The sequence below is a fragment of the Borostomias antarcticus genome (assembly GCF_949987555.1).
Source record: "Borostomias antarcticus genome assembly, chromosome: 16".
NCBI classification, from domain to species: domain Eukaryota; kingdom Metazoa; phylum Chordata; class Actinopteri; order Stomiiformes; family Stomiidae; genus Borostomias; species Borostomias antarcticus.
Genome location: NC_140249.1, coordinates 3,211,534 through 3,229,033, shown reverse-complemented (window position 1 = coordinate 3,229,033; position 17,500 = coordinate 3,211,534). Strand labels below are relative to the sequence as shown.

General features: G+C 47.9%; 1 protein-coding gene across 1 annotated transcript in view; it reads right to left on the bottom strand.

Annotated features, from left to right (window-relative positions):
* Window positions 1-17,500, bottom strand: part of uggt1 (UDP-glucose glycoprotein glucosyltransferase 1) — a 36,122-nt gene that overhangs the window by 15,446 nt on the left and 3,176 nt on the right. Inside the window, 18 exon segments of the mRNA XM_084451031.1 lie at window positions 1-93; window positions 262-356; window positions 1,549-1,572; window positions 2,283-2,381; window positions 2,671-2,791; window positions 2,906-3,070; window positions 3,250-3,381; window positions 4,145-4,280; window positions 4,414-4,499; window positions 5,173-5,292; window positions 5,670-5,820; window positions 5,947-6,038; window positions 11,856-11,916; window positions 12,688-12,787; window positions 13,779-13,879; window positions 14,235-14,313; window positions 15,338-15,434; window positions 15,916-16,090. The exon segment at window positions 1-93 is cut by the window's left edge and continues 114 nt beyond it. Of these exon segments, the coding sequence (XP_084307157.1) occupies window positions 1-93; window positions 262-356; window positions 1,549-1,572; window positions 2,283-2,381; window positions 2,671-2,791; window positions 2,906-3,070; window positions 3,250-3,381; window positions 4,145-4,280; window positions 4,414-4,499; window positions 5,173-5,292; window positions 5,670-5,820; window positions 5,947-6,038; window positions 11,856-11,916; window positions 12,688-12,787; window positions 13,779-13,879; window positions 14,235-14,313; window positions 15,338-15,434; window positions 15,916-16,090 (1,927 nt within the window).

Sequence of the window (17,500 nt, the reverse complement as noted above, 5' to 3'; positions counted from 1 at the left end):
GGCCCAGATGGCCCGCGCCGCGCGGCTGCTCTCGCTGCTCGGGTTGGCCGACGGGTTGTTGATCATGCCCAGGCGGACGTTGTTGCTGGATTTCTGTTGGGGCAGAGCGGGAGGAAGACGAGGAAGTTTGGGATAGCTCGAGATGGCTTGTGAGTCATTGGCTGGCGACGTTCCCAGAAAAACAAATTTCACTATGTGAGGAACAGGACAGCTGTGGAAACAGTGGAGGTGACTGTGGCGGGGGGGGGGGGCAGGTTGTACCATGTGTCTGATGGCGTCATAGAGGAGCTGGCGTCCAGACGGCTGGTCAAAGTCCCCCACCACCCAAAACGTGACTGGACGGACGTAGCCATCGTCTGCCAATCAGAGAGGAGAGGAGGAGGGGTTAGAACGCTGGAGAAGTCCTTACGTACTATCTAGGAACGCCAGGATGGATGCACACCACAATGCACACCAGGACGCATGAGGAGTAATAGTGTATCAAGAGAGAGAGAGAGAGAGAGCAAGAGAGTGTATCAATAGAGAGAGAGAGAGAGAGAGAGAGAGAGTGTATCAATAGAGAGAGAGAGAGAGAATGAGTGAGAGATAGAGAAGGGGATGTTATCAAAACAATCAAACCATGTTTAGGACACTATCCATGGTTAGGTGGATATGACAACACAAATCCATCCCAGATGCATCCTGGTATTTTAATGCTCTGAGGAATGAAGGTGGTTCAACATCCTGGACATTTGGTGACAGAGGAGAGGACGTGCACGGTTCAAGACAGACTCACATGTAACAGCTCTCACGGGTTTAAATTTGCGTCGGCCAATTGGGCACTCTGGAAGTTCTAAAACTGCTGTTTTCAAGATGTCAAAACTTCTGGAAAGACTCATGATGAGACGCATTCTAAAGCTGGCGTCTCGTAGCTGTTGTATGTGAACACGGTTTAATACACACATCATCAGAGATGGGGGGGGGGTGGGGGGCAGAGAGAGAGAGAGGGCAGAGAGAGGGAGGGGGGGGCAGAGAGAGAGAGAGGGAAGAGAGAGGGAGGGGGGGGCAGAGAGAGAGAGAGGGAAGAGAGAGGGAGGGGAGGGCAGAGAGAGAGGGAGGGCAGATAGAGGGAGAGGGCAGAGAGAGGGAGGGGGGGCAGAGAGAGAGAGGGCAGAGAGAGGGAGGGGGGGCAGAGAGAGAGAGAGGGCAGAGAGAGGGAGGGGGGGCAGAGAGAGAGAGAGGGCAGAGAGAGGGAGGGGGGGCAGAGAGAGAGAGAGGGCAGAGAGAGGGAGGGGGGGCAGAGAGAGAGAGAGGGCAGAGAGAGAGAGGGAGGGCAGAGAGAGAGAGAGGGAGGGGGGGCAGAGAGAGAGAGAGGGCAGAGAGAGAGAGGGAGGGCAGAGAGAGAGAGAGGGAGGGCAGAGAGAGAGAGAGGGAGGGGGGGCAGAGAGAGAGAGAGGGCAGAGAGAGAGAGGGAGGGCAGAGAGAGAGAGAGGGAGGGCAGAGAGAGGGAGGGGGGGGCAGAGAGAGAGAGAGAGAGAGGAACAGAGAGTGAATTGAAGGGGGGATTACCCTGTGGACTGGTAGGAGTCATTCCTGTTACAGGGCAGCCCAGGGAAGAACAGCGAGATGAGCAGAGGCAGGGAGGAAGAGATATTAAACCTTAATACCGCCTCCCCCCCTAGTGAAGCTGCGCTGTCTGGTCACTACCTCACTAAAGGTAGGGTAGGTGATGTTTCATCCAATCATTTTAAGGTGATACTTGAAATGATTGGATGGCCTACCCGCCTGTCAGCCTACCTTTTTAAGGTGGGTTTGTCTAAATCTAGCTGACTCTTCCTAGGAGTTGAATAGATGTGATGCCAGTCTGATTTACGAAGAGAAGCAAAACCTTTCTTGGTCATGTAGTTCATGTACCTTTCTTGACATGCAGTTCGTGTACCTTTCTTGGTCGTGTAGTTCGTGTACCTTTCTTAGTTGTGTAGTTCATGTACCTTTCTTGGTCGTGTAGTTCATGTACCTTTCTTGGTCGTGTAGTTCATGTACCTTTCTTGGCCGTGTAGTTCATGTGCCTTTCTTGGTCGTGTAGTTCGTGTACCTTTCTTGGTCATGTAGTTCGTGTACCTTTCTTGGTCATGTAGTTCATGTACCTTTCTTGGTCATGTAGTTCATGTACCTTTCTTGGTCATGTGGTTCGTGTACCTTTCTTGGTCATGTAGTTCATGTACCTTTCTTGGTCATGTAGTTCGTGTACCTTTCTTGGTCATGTAGTTCATGTACCTTTCTTGGTCATGTGGTTCATGTACCTTTCTTGGTCATGTAGTTCATGCTGTTGGCCACAGCGGTGCTCTTCTCTTTGGTGTCCAGGAACAGGAAACGAGCGTAGTCGTCTACGAAGTGGTTATCTGCCCAGAGAGAGAGAGAGAGAGAGAGACTAGGGTTAAGGAGATGTTGTGTGTAAGGAGATGGTGTGTGTGTGTGGGGGGGGTCCGTGTTTGTGTGTGGATATGGTGTGTGTGTGTGTGTGTGTGTGTGTGTGTGTGTGTGTGTGTGTGTGCGCGTGTGTGTGTGTGTGCATACTGGTATTCGAGAGAGACTAGGGTTAACAACTGTGTGTGTAAGGAGATGGTGTGTGTGTGTGGGGGGGGTCCGTGTTTGTGTGTGGATATGGTGTGTGTGTGTGTGTGTGCTCACTGGTATTTGAGAGGTCCAGGTATGTTCTGCTGGTGGACAGGACTCTGGGGTTGATACGAGGAACCACGTTGGGCTGGTTCATGATGAAGTCCACCACATCGTGGTCTGTAGCCAGCTCCCCCTGGGAACACACACAATGACGGGGTCAGGTGTGTGTGTGTGAGTGACAGAGTGTGTGTGTGAGTGACAGAGTGTGTGTTTCCCATACAGACTGAAAGAGGTGTGTATCTCTCACCAGGTAGACAGCTCTCTGGTAGAAGGAGGTGGTCTCCAGGATCTTGTGCATGGTGACGGTCTCCAGCTCGTCAGGGTCCAGCTGCTCTCTCTGGTAGGGCATGCCGTTGTACATCACCACCGGCAACGGCCCCACCCCTGTCTGCTCGTAGTAGGCCCGCCCCTCCTGGAGATGACAAGAGAGGGACATGGCAGAGGAGGAAGAGAGGAGAGGATAGGGGAGAGGAGAGGGGAGGGGAAGGGGAAGGGGGAGGATAGGGGAGAGGAGGAGAAGGGGGAGAGCGGAGGAGAGGAGAGGAGATCACAGCCATGTGCGTCTCCGGTACAGACGGCAGTGCCTCTCACCTTCCTGTTGGCGTCGTAGCTGGAGTCGGCCCCCAGGATGCTGCTGACCTCCACGTAGGGGAACTTCTTCTCCAAAACCTTGACCACGTCCCCCACCGCCAGACGCCCCCCGCTGGGGACACGATTAAACATCTACCGGGAGAGAGGTCACGTTCACAGACTCACACACCACAAACACATACTGGAACACAGCGCGTTCTCTGGGTGAATGTAGACCAGGGATCATCACCTGGCCGCCCGCCGGCCAAACCCCCCCCCCCCCCCCACCCTCCAAAGCTTCCCATCCAGCTCTCAGAAGTATTCTGAATATCTAAGAACATAATCTTCCAATATTGAAGCAACACCAAAAACAGTTCAGATCGAAATAATTTTATTATGAACGATTTACCGATCCCAAATATGTGCTTTTGACGGTGGGTTCTAAAGAATCTGTCATCTTATTATTAGCAGGTAGCCTAGTCTACACAATGCGTGGAATGAAGGCAGGCTCACTCACAAAGCTGTGCTTGCTTCGCTGGTTGTGAATAGTGGTAGAATGACTTGGGAACTCATAGCTCTCATTTAACATTTCGTTTGAAGCCCCACAACTAACCAAGTGGGCGCAATAAGTCCCCTTTGTTGGGGGCATGATTTGCACTTCGCGGAACTCGTGCACAAACATAGGCTGTGTTCCAGGACCCCCTGATTAAATGAATTTAATCAATTTTGGAATACGGCTGTAACATAACAAAATGTGGAAAAGGTGAAGGGGTGTGAGTACTTTCCGGACGCACTGTGTCATATGTCTGTGTGGTTAGACGGGGGATTAGACATCTGTCATCTACGGTGTTAGAGATCTGGCCACACTTTCACTCAGTTTTCCTGATGTCCGGCCCAAACGGATTGGTCGTCTTACAGATATGATGGCGTTGAAGGCGCTCTGGTCGTCGACCTCGTCGGAGATGTAGTTGAAGGCTCGGAGCAAGGCCACGCCCGCATCCTGCCTGCCGTCCACGTCGTCTGCATCAGACACCACAAACACTAGGCCTATCCTGAAACACAATACACACACACAGGTTACACACACACACGTCCAGGTTACACACACACACACACACACACTGCCAGGTTATACACACTCATTCAAAATATGCTGAGATAACACACACAAACACACACACACACCTGAGAGGGATGTTGTTGCTGTGGAACATCTCTGCCACATTCAGCAGTTCAGCAGAGTTCTCGTGGGTGGGATCCAAAATGATCACCTAGAACACAAGAAAGAAACACGTTCAGAGTTTTAACTGACAGGGATGTGGTTTAAAGGTTGTTCTGACAGGGATTTGGTTTGAAGGTTGTTCTGACAGGGATGTGGTTTGAAGGTGGTTCTGACAGGGATGTGGTTTGAAGGTTGTTCTGACAGGGATGTGGTTTGAAGGTGGTTCTAACTGACAGGGATGTGGTTTGAAGGTTGTTCTAACTGACAGGGGTGTGGTTTGAAGGTTGTTCTAACTGACAGGGGTGTGGTTTGGAGGTGGTTCTGACTGACAGGGATGTGGTTTGGAGGTGGTTCAGGTCACCAAGTTGTTTTAACTGACAGGGATGTGGTCTGAATGTTGTTCTAACTGACAGGGGTGTGGTTTGGTGGTTCGCCAGGTTGTGTTCTAACTGATGTGGTTTGGAGGTGGTTCAGGTCAACAGGTTGTTCTAACTGACAGGGATGTGGTTTGAAGGTTGTTCTAGCGAACAGGGATGTGGTTTGAAGGTTGTTCTAGCGGACAGGGATGTGGTTTGAAGGTTGTTCTAACTGACGGGGATGTGTTTGAGAAGTGGTTCAGCTCATCAGGTTGTTCTAACAGACATGGAAGTGGTTTGGAGGTGGTTCAGCTCACCAGGTTGTTCTAACAGACATGGATGTGGTTTGGAGGTGGTTCAGCTCACCAGGTTGTGGAAGTTCTTGCGGATCTGCCTGATGACTCCCAGGAAGGTTGGCCTCAGCAGCTCCTGGACGTTGTTGGGCCACGCGTTGTACCTGTTGTCCGTCTCCAGATTATTAATCCACTGGAGATTGTAATCCACAGAGCGAGGGGTTGAGAGATAAGAGAAAGAGGGTGTCAGGATCAAGCGTGGGTGTTGTTGCGTTTTTGTCACAACCTAGGAGCTATTGTGTGAGAGCGTCAACCTAGGAGGTAGTAGCTAGAGATATTACCAGGATCCTCCTCAAGCAACTATTGCATTTTTTGTTTTCTACATTTGCATTTTGCCTTCAGCACTAGATTATGCTCTTAGTCTTATGTAGAAAAGAGATGCACTTGTGGGCTCTGGCGAGTAGTACAGTAGTACACTGACCACATTAAATGCAACAATTCTAAGTCGCTTTGGATAAAGGTGTCTGCTGAATGACGTGAGGTAGTGTAGCATGTGAGAGCGTGTTTTACGTTGATGGCAGGGCTGCGGATGTCCACAGCGTAGTCGGAGTCAGAGGGCTGGACGTTCAGCCTCAGGACGTCATGGATGTAGGGCGTCTCGATCTGCAGAGCCCGGAGCCCTTCCATCACCCTGGCCTCGCTACGCAGGATCTCAAACATGCTGCACACACCGGGCACGGAACATCAACACGTACCTCAGCAAGTCCTGTGTGTGTATCAGTGTGTGTGTGTGTGTGTGTACAATATGTGTGTGTGTTTACCTACATGTGTGCGTTTGTGTGTGTACCTGAATATGTCCTGTGTGTCCAGATAGATGTGCAACCCGTTGATGTAGAGGGCGTACTCTCCAGGCTGGAGTCCCATGGATTCTTTAAAAAACTACAGAGAGACAAAGCAACCGGATTAAAACATCACCAATCATTATTACACCACACATTACTGCACCACACATTACTACACCAATCATTACTGCACCACACATTACTACACCACACATTACTACACCACACATTACTACACCACACATTACTGCACCACACATTACTACACCACACCTTACTACACCACGCATTACTACACCACGCATTACTACACCACGCATTACTACACCACGCATTACTACACCACGCATTACTACACCACGCATTACTACACCACGCATTACTACACCACGCATTACTACACCACGCATTACTACACCACGCATTACTACACCACGCATTACTACACCACGCATTACTACACCACACCTTACTACACCACACCTTACTACACCACACATTACTACACCACACATTACTACACCACACATTACTACACCACACATTACTACACCACACATTACTGCACCACACATTACTGCACCACACATTACTACACCACACATTACTACACCAAGCATTACTACACCAGGCATTACTACACCACACATTACTACACCACACCTTACTACACCACACATTACTACACCACGCATTACTACACCACGCATTACTACACCACACATTACTACACCACACCTTACTACACCACACATTACGACACCACGCATTACTACACCACGCATTACTACACCACACCTTACTACACCACACATTACTACACCACACATTACTACACCACACATTACTACACCACACCTTACTACACCACACCTTACTACACCACGCATTACTACACCACGCATTACTACACCACACATTACTACACCACACATTACTACACCACACATTACTACACCACACATTACTACACCACGCATTACTACACCACACATTACTACACCACGCATTACTACACCACACATTACTACACCACGCATTACTACACCACACATTACTACACCACGCATTACTACACCACACATTACTACACCACGCATTACTACACCACACATTACTACACCACGCATTACTACACCACACATTACTACACCACACATTACTGCACCACACATTACTACACCACACATTACTACACCAAGCATTACTACACCAAACATTACTACACCAAACATTACTGCACCACACATTACTACACCACACCTTACTACACCACACCTTACTACACCACGCATTACTGCACCACACATTACTGCACCACACATTACTACACCACACATTACTACACCAAGCATTACTACACCAAACATTACTACACCAAACATTACTACACCACACATTACTACACCACACATTACTACACCACACATTACTACACCACACATTACTACACCAAGTATTACTACACCACACATTACTACACCACACCTTACTACACCACACATTACTACACCACACATTACTACACCACACATTACTACACCACACCTTACTACACCACACCTTACTACACCACACCTTACTACACCACACATTACTACACCACACATTACTGCACCACACATTACTACACCACACCTTACTACACCACACATTACTACACCACGCATTACTACACCACACATTACTACACCACGCATTACTACACCACACATTACTACACCACGCATTACTACACCACGCATTACTACACCAGGCATTACTACACCACACATTACTACACCAGGCATTACTACACCACACATTACTACACCACACATTACTACACCACGCATTACTACACCACACATTACTACACCACACCTTACTACACCACGCATTACTACACCACACATTACTACACCACACCTTACTACACCACACATTACTACACCACGCATTACTACACCACACATTACTACACCACACATTACTACACCACGCATTACTACACCACACATTACTACACCACACCTTACTACACCACACATTACTACACCACACATTACTGCACCACACATTACTACACCACGCATTACTACACCACACATCACTACACCACACCTTACTACACCACACATTACTACACCACACATTACTGCACCACACATTACTACACCACACATTACTACACCAAGCATTACTACACCAGGCATTACTACACCACACATTACTACACCACACATTACTACACCACACCTTACTACACCACACATTACTACACCACGCATTACTACACCACACATTACTACACCACGCATTACTACACCACACATTACTACACCACACCTTACTACACCACACATTACTACACCACACATTACTGCACCACACATTACTACACCACACATTACTACACCAAGCATTACTACACCAAACATTACTACACCACACATTACTACACCACACCTTACTACACCACACCTTACTACACCACACATTACTACACCACACATTACTACACCACACATTACTGCACCACACATTACTACACCACACCTTACTACACCACACCTTACTACACCACACATTACTACACCACACATTACTACACCACACATTACTACACCACACATTACTGCACCACACATTACTACGCCACACATTACTACACCACACATTACTACACCACACATTACTACACCAAGCATTACTACACCAAACATTACTACACCAAACATTACTACACCACACATTACTACACCACACATTACTACACCACACATTACTACACCACACATTACTACACCACACATTACTACACCACACATTACTACACCACACATTACTGCACCACACATTACTACACCAAACATTACTACACCAAGCATTACTACATCACACATTACTACACCACGCATTACTACACCAAACATTACTACACCACACATTACTACACCACACATTACTACACCACACATTACTACACCACACATTACTACACCACGCATTACTACACCAGGCATTACTACACCACACATTACTACACCACACATTACTACACCAAGCATTACTACACCAGGCATTACTACACCACACATTACTACACCACACATTACTACACCAAACATTACTACACCAGGCATTACTACACCAAACATTACTACACCACACATTACTACACCACACATTACTACACCACACATTACTACACCACGCATTACTACACCACACATTACTACACCACACATTACTACACCAGGCATTACTACACCAAGCATTACTACACCACACATTACTACACCAGGCATTACTACACCAAACATTACTACACCACACATTACTACACCACACATTACTACACCACACATTACTACACCAAACATTACTACACCAAGCATTACTACACCAGGCATTACTACACCACACATTACTACACCACACATTACTACACCACGCATTACTACACCAAGCATTACTACACCAGGCATTACTACACCACACATTACTACACCACACATTACTACACCAGGCATTACTACACCACACATTACTACACCACACATTACTACACCACACATTACTACACCAAACATTACTACACCAAGCATTACTACACCAGGCATTACTACACCACACATTACTACACCACACATTACTGCACCACACATTACTACACCACACATTACTACACCACACATTACTACACCACACATTACTACACCACACATTACTACACCACACATTACTACACCACACATTACTACACCACGCATTACTACACCACACATTACTACACCACACATTACTACACCAAGCATTACTACACCAGGCATTACTACACCACGCATTACTACACCACACATTACTACACCACACATTACTACACCACACATTACTACACCACGCATTACTACACCACACATTACTACACCACGCATTACTACACCACACATTACTACACCACACATTACTACACCACACATTACTGCACCACACATTACTACACCACACATTACTACACCACGCATTACTACACCAGGCATTACTACACCAGGCATTACTACACCACACATTACTACACCACACATTACTACACCAGGCACACACACCCCAACATGCAGTTCCATTAAAGAGTTGTGGATAGTCACGCAACACAACATGCTAATAGGGTGAAGTTTGCCAGCAGAGCATTCAAAGCCCTGTTTGCTAGTCAGAATAAACAAATAATCAAGCTCACAGTAAGGAAATATGATTACAGTGTGTGTGCATTTCTGTGTGTGCGCTTGTTTTCATAGTAATTTGGCACCTTCAAAACTCATTATAGAAAGACAAAGTTGGTGGATTAATCTTCCTTCTCACCCGTAATTACAACCAGGCATGATCAGCACAAATATTGTGCCTCCCACTTAACGTGTGTGTGTGTGTGTGTGTGTGTGTGTGTGTGTGTATGTGAGTATGTATGTGAGTGAGTATGTTTGTGTGTGTGAGAGAGAATGTGTGTTTGTGCGTGTGTTTCAGCTCATGGTGCTGAAATGAATGAGAGGCTTACTGAATCAGCGAGTGTGTAATGAGGAAGTTTCGCTGGTCGTTCCAGTCTGTACACAAACATAACGTGTGTAGTAAGAGGTGAGGAGGGAGGGAGTAGGAGGTGAGGAGAGAGGGAGTAAGAGGTGAGGAGAGAGGGAGTAAGAGGTGAGGAGGGAGGGAGTAAGAGGTGAGGAGGGAGGGAGTAAGAGGTGAGGAGGGAGGGAGTAGGAGGTGAGGAGGGAGGGAGTAAGAGGTGAGGAGGGAGGGAGTAAGAGGTGAGGAGAGGGAGTAAGAGGTGAGGAGAGAGGGAGTAAGAGGTGAGGAGAGAGGGAGTAAGAGGTGAGGAGAGAGGGAGTAAGAGGTGAGGAGAGAGGGAGTAAGAGGTGAGGAGAGAGGGAGTAGGAGGTGAGGAGAGAGGGAGTAAGACGTGAGGAGAGAGGGAGTAAGAGGTGAGGAGAGAGGGAGTAGGAGGTGAGGAGAGAGGGAGTAGGAGGTGAGGAGTAAGTAAGAAATGATAGAAGCAGCTTCAGAGAGAGACAGGAAGATCAGCTGTGTTCATCCTAATGCTTCTGAACTCCGTCCTAACCTGGGCCTAGTGTGTGGATGGGCAGACGGACAGACAAGTAATGTAGATAATAGGTGGTATGTGGACAGACAGTCAGACAGACAGATAGACAGATAGACAGACAGACAGATAGGTAGGTAGTGTGGATGATGGACAGACAGTCAGGTAGGTAGTACGTGGTTGGACAGACAGACAGACAGACAGTCAGGTAGGTAGTATGTGGTTGGACAGACAGACAGACAGACAGGAAGACAGACAGACAGGTAGAGGGTGTGGACAGACAGACAGGCAGGCAGACAGGCAGACAGGCAGGCAGGCAGACAGACAGACAGACAGGCAGACAGGCAGACAGGCAGGCAGGCAGGCAGACAGGCAGGCAGGCAGGCAGGCAGGCAGGCAGGCAGACAGGCAGACAGACAGACAGACAGGCAGGCAGACAGGCAGGCAGACAGGCAGACAGGCAGACAGACAGGCAGGCAGGCAGACAGACAGGCAGGCAGACAGACAGACAGGTAGAGGGTGTGGACAGACAGGCAGACAGACAGAGACAGACAGGCAGACAGACAGGCAGACAGACAGACAGGCAGACAGACAGACAGACAGACAGACAGGCAGACAGACAGACAGACAGACAGACAGGCAGGCAGACAGGCAGACAGACAGACAGGCAGACAGACAGACAGGCAGGCAGGCAGAGACAGACAGACAGACAGACAGACAGACAGACAGACAGACAGACAGACAGACAGACAGGCAGACAGACAGACAGGTAGAGGGTGTTGACAGACAGACAGGTAGAGGGTGTTGACAGACAGACAGGTAGAGGGTGTGCACGCTCACCTGTTGGTTCTCTCCTATCTCTTTGCGCATCTCTGAGTTGACCACTGTTTTAGTGATGGACCTGATAGGAGGATAGATACACTGTAAGACTTACCATTAGAGTGTGTGTGTATTGGTGTGTGTGCGTGTGTATCTGTGTGTGTGTATATATGTGTACAGTATGTGTGTGTGTGTGTGCAGGGCTTGACATACAGTTGAATTTGCCACTGCCCCCCCCCCCCCCCCAATGTTGTATCACTAGCCTGGAAGATGTAGCCAAATTTTGCTCACGCTTAAACAGGACATGCATGTCAAGCATTTAATAGAATCAGATATCAGTGGTTTGTCACCGAGTGAAGAGTGCTTCTACATGCGGTTGATCATCATCATAACTGGTGATGATGGGATCTAGTCAGCAATTACTAAAACTAAACCTTCAAACATGTTAGCTAGTTAGCTAGCTATTTCACTTAAGAGCTGTCCAATGTTTTCACTCACTTGTCTGCATACGCTGGCATACATCGGCAAAGCTTGCAAAATACTTCTCCCTTCTCCTCATCGTACCCTAGCCAGGACCAGCCGGCCAGTGAGGCCACGGTGCCTACCTATTCTCCCAAAACGATTCGTAGTGGCGAATCTCTCAAAAATGTGTTTTATTATGAGAAGAGAATTGTAAGCGTGTATATGTATATATCTATATCTTTGTATGATCTCAAGGGTATATTTGCACTGGGCTGAGCGGGCCACTGAAAACATTTACTGGCCCGGTGTTCAAGACAGCACCAGGCCAGCGGGCCAGTGCTTATGTCCAGCCCTGGTGTGTGTGTATGTGTGTGTGTGTGTCTGTGTGTACCTGGCTTTAGTGGGGAAGTTCTGACTCAGGTCCCTCATGATGTTGAGAGCGTCCACAGAGGGAGCAGACAAGATACGAGCTGCAGTCTGGAAACTCAGATCTGAGAGAGAGAGAGAGAGAGAGAGAGAGAGAGAGAGAGGAAGGGAGGGAGAGAGAGAGAGAGAGAGAGAGAGAGAGAGGGAGGGAGAGGGAGAGGGAGAGGGAGAGGGAGAGGGAGAGGGAGAGGGAGAGGGAGAGGGAGAGGGAGAGGGAGAGGGAGAGAGGGAGGGAGAGAGAGAGAGAGAGAGCGAGAGAGAGAGAGAGAGACAGGGAGAGAGAACATTAGGGAGAGACTATGTGTAGTCTTCAGTGTTGTACTGCAGTGCTGTTCATCTCTCTGGATAAACACAGAGCTAATGAGTCCCAGTGGGGTGGTAGTCATGGGAACGTGGACCGAGCGGACTGTTCAGAGCAGCAATTTTGGGGTTAGGTGTCTTGCTCAAGGACACTTCGACATGTGGACAGTCGGAGCTGGGATTCGAACCACTGACCCTTCGATCACTGAACGACCCGTTCTGCCAACTGAGCTACAGCCGCCTCCGTAGAGCCCCGAGCAGAGTAGAGCAGAACAGAGCAGAGTAGAGCAGAGTAGAGTAGAGTTGAACAGAGTAGAGCAGAGCAGAGCAGAGCAGAGTAGAGTTGAACAAAGTAGAGCAGAGCAGAGCAGAGTAGAGCAGAGCAGAGTAGAGCAGAACAGAGTAGAGTTGAACAGAGTAGAGCAGAGTAGAGCAGAGCAGAGTAGAGTTGAACAGAGTAGAGCAGAGTAGAGTAGAGCAGAACAGAGTAGAGTTGAACAGAGTAGAGCAGAGTAGAGCAGAGCGGAGTAGAGTAGAGTAGAGCAGAGCGGAGTAGAGTTGAACAGAGTAGAGCAGAGCGGAGTAGAGTACAGCAGAGTACAGAGCAGCGCAGCTCATCAAGGCCTAGGCTGTCAGTGAGACGGAGAGAGCAGAGTGCTCCTGGTCCAGCGCTGGGTTTGAACCACGGCCCAGCACGCACTGCAGCTCCGCCTGGCTCCGTGTGATTGGTTAAGGGGAGGGGAGAGGAGGCCCCACCTTGCATCTCCCAGACTTTGAGAGGAGCCATCTCATTGGTGCTCTCCACCAGGTGTTTCCTCAACTCCTTCAGCTGCTCCTTCAGCTCCGGGTACAGAGTCCTGAGGGGGGGGGGGGGGGGGGGCATAGAGGGGCCAGTTGAGTGCGACAAGTTTGGAGACGAGACACATCAGTGCTTTCATAAAGGTGTCTGCACGAGGCCCCAGCTGACGCCAACCGACAACCGACTCCCGACATTCTAAACTTGGCAGTTGTTAGAATGTTGGAAGTTTAAAATTCAGCTGCAAAATCCATCCAACTGACGCCGGCGGTCACCGACGAACATGGCGCGCGCCAATCCAACGTCGGTGCTGGTTGGCGTTGGTTGGGGCAGCGTTCAGACACCTATAAACGACTACTAGTCCTTCGCCCTGAGTGTGTCTATGCTGAGGAAGGAAGGGTGCGGCCGTCACTCACTTGAGTTTGCCGAACAGGAAGCCCTGCACCTCGTCTACCGGGTCGTTCTCTCCTATCACGGTGGCGTTACCGTCCGCCCCTGGAGACACACCCCACACAGGAAGTCACATCTGTACATCATCAACATGTACTGTGTGTGTGTGTGTGTGTGTATGTATGCGTGTGTATGTGTGGTGTGTGCATGATGTGTGTGTCTGTGCATGATGTGTGTGTGTAGTGTATGTGTGAGTGTGTGTGTCTATGTGGTGTGTGTGTGTGTGCGTGTGTGTGATGTCTGTGGTGTGTAGGGGATGAGAATTGATAAGATTTTAGCGATTCCAATTCCATTTTCGATTCTGCTTATCGATCCGATTCCTTATCGATTCTCTTATCGATTCTCATTGGGCAAAAAAGAATACAAACAGGTTTATTAACATACATTTTCTTTTATATGTACTACTTTGAACATGCCAATTACAGTGCTGTTTTTAGATGTATTCACCGTGAACTAAAAATAAAACTGACATAAACAAATCCGTATTTTTTCAGACAGACTACCACCAGCCTGACTCTGAATGTCATCTAAATTACATGGATGGAAATGGAGATTATTCATATAGTGAAAGCTGGTTTACACAATTAAATAAATGGCACTAACACAGACAGACTCTGGAGGAGTTGACCTTCGACTACACTAACGTTAGCTGCGCTGCTGTGGTCACTCCGGAGCGCATCAAAAACGTCACATTCCTGCAAAGTTATCGCATGCTGTGTGGCCAAATGTTTTTGCATATTTGTAGTATTTCCCCCCTTTGATGATATAGGTTTTTGCAAGCATTGCAAGTGGCCGTGTTGTCATCTTGTCGCATGAAATGTAACCACACTTTCGAAGGTTTATGCCTAGACGACATGTTGCTGGCTTCTTCTACCGCAGTCTAATAAAACAAAACAAGGCAGCGTGCGTGTGACGACATTGCGCATGCGCAGCAACGACAGGAATCGATAGCGGGATCGTTCAGGATTTTGACTTATGATTCCAAGGAATCGATTCACTGGGAACCGGTTCTCAACAAGAAGCGGTTTAGGATTCCCATCCCTAGTGGTGTGTGTGAGTGTGTGTGTACCTTGGACCTGTGTGTCGTCCTTAGCCTTGTACTCCTGGTTCTTGATGGCCAGCTCCACCCCGTACCCTGACAGGTACACTCTGCTGCTGCCAGGCGTCTGGAGGACAACGTACCATCAGAGCTCACCAGACCGTACAGTACACCGCCATACAGTACTGAGATACTCTACATCATTTACTGAAAATGAAAAAATACAGCTGAAAACACAACTCCAACCCCCGCTCCCTGGAGGTAATCCTTAGGGTGGAGAGAATTTAAGGACATTTTAAATCAATTTAAACCATGAATTTATGTATCTATGACTGATTTCTATCCTTCATTTTATATATCTATATCTATTCCCTGTCTTGTTCGGTATATTTTCCTTGTGCAAAAAAATAAAATACAATAAAAGTGATATATTTGATGTATTGAGATTGCACTGCATAAAATCAATACAGTATTGTGGGAAAAAATATTGCGATGTATTGGTGTATATTTATCGATCGATATTGCTATAAAATGTTTTTGCACAGCCTACAAAATCCAATACAGTGCAAACGTGTGTGTGTGTGTGTGTGTGTGTGTGTGTGTCTTACCGCGAGGAAGTGCCGGAGCACGTATGTTGCCAGGCCCTTGTTAGCTTTGGACAGCATCAGCTGGTGGAGGTTTGGGAATCCCGGCGTTCCCAGCTCAGCGTACAGGATGACGACGGGGGCGTCGGGGTCGGGACCCGGGAACTTGTGGTCACCTTTGAAGAGGTACGGTCTGGGCCTGAAGACACACACACACACTGCTCATAGGAACTAACACACACACTCTGCTCATAGGAACTAACACACACACTCTGCTCATAGACTCTAACACACACACTCTGCTCATAGACACTAACACACACACTCTGCTCATAGACACTAATACACACACTCTGCTCATAGACTCTAACACACACACTCTGCTCATAGGAACTAACACACACACTCTGCTCATAGACTCTAACACACACACTCTGCTCATAGACACTAACACACACACTCTGCTCATAGGAACTAACACACACTCTGCTCATAGGAACTAACACACACACTCTGCTCATAGGAACTAACACACACACTCTGCTCATAGGAACTAACACACACACACTGCTCATAGGAACTAACACACACACTCTGCTCATAGGAACTAACACACACACTCTGCTCATAGGAACTAACACACACTCTGCTCATAGGAACTAACACACACACTCTGCTCATAGGAACTAACACACACACTCTGCTCATAGACACTAACACACACACTCTGCTCATAGGAACTAACACACACACTCTGCTCATAGGAACTAACACACACACTCTGCTCATAGGAACTAACACACACACTCTGCTCATAGACACTAACACACACACTCTGCTCATAGGAACTAACACACACACTCTGCTCATAGGAACTAACACACACACTCTGCTCATAGACACTAACACACACACTCTGCTCATAGGAACTAACACACACACTCTGCTCATAGGAACTAACACACACACTCTGCTCATAGGAACTAACACACACACTCTGCTCATAGGAACTAACACACACACTCTGCTCATAGGAACTAACACACACACTCTGCTCATAGGAACTAACACACACACTCTGCTCATAGACACTAACACACACACTCTGCTCATAGACACTAACACACACTCTGCTCATAGGAACTAACACACACACTCTGCTCATAGGAACTAACACACACACTCTTCTCATAGACACTAACACACACTCTGCTCATAGACACTAACACACACACTCTGCTCATAGGAACTAACACACACACTCTGCTCATAGGCACTAACACACACACTCTGCCTGGTCTGCGTGTGTGCGTCTGTGTGTGTGCATGCGTGCTTGTGTGAGAGAGAGAGAGCGAGAGAGAGAGAGTATGAGTGTGTGTATGTATGTATGTATGTATGTATGTATGTATGTATGTATGTATGTATGTATGTATGTATGTATGTATGTATGTATGTGAGTGTGCGTGTATGTGTGTGTGTATTTGTTGATGTGTGTGTGTGTGTGCATCTGTGTGTGGGTATATATCAAAGAGTGTGAGTGTCTGTATGCATGTGTGAGAGAGTGTGTGTGTGTGTGTGTGTGTGTGTGTGTGTGTGTGTGTGTGTGTGT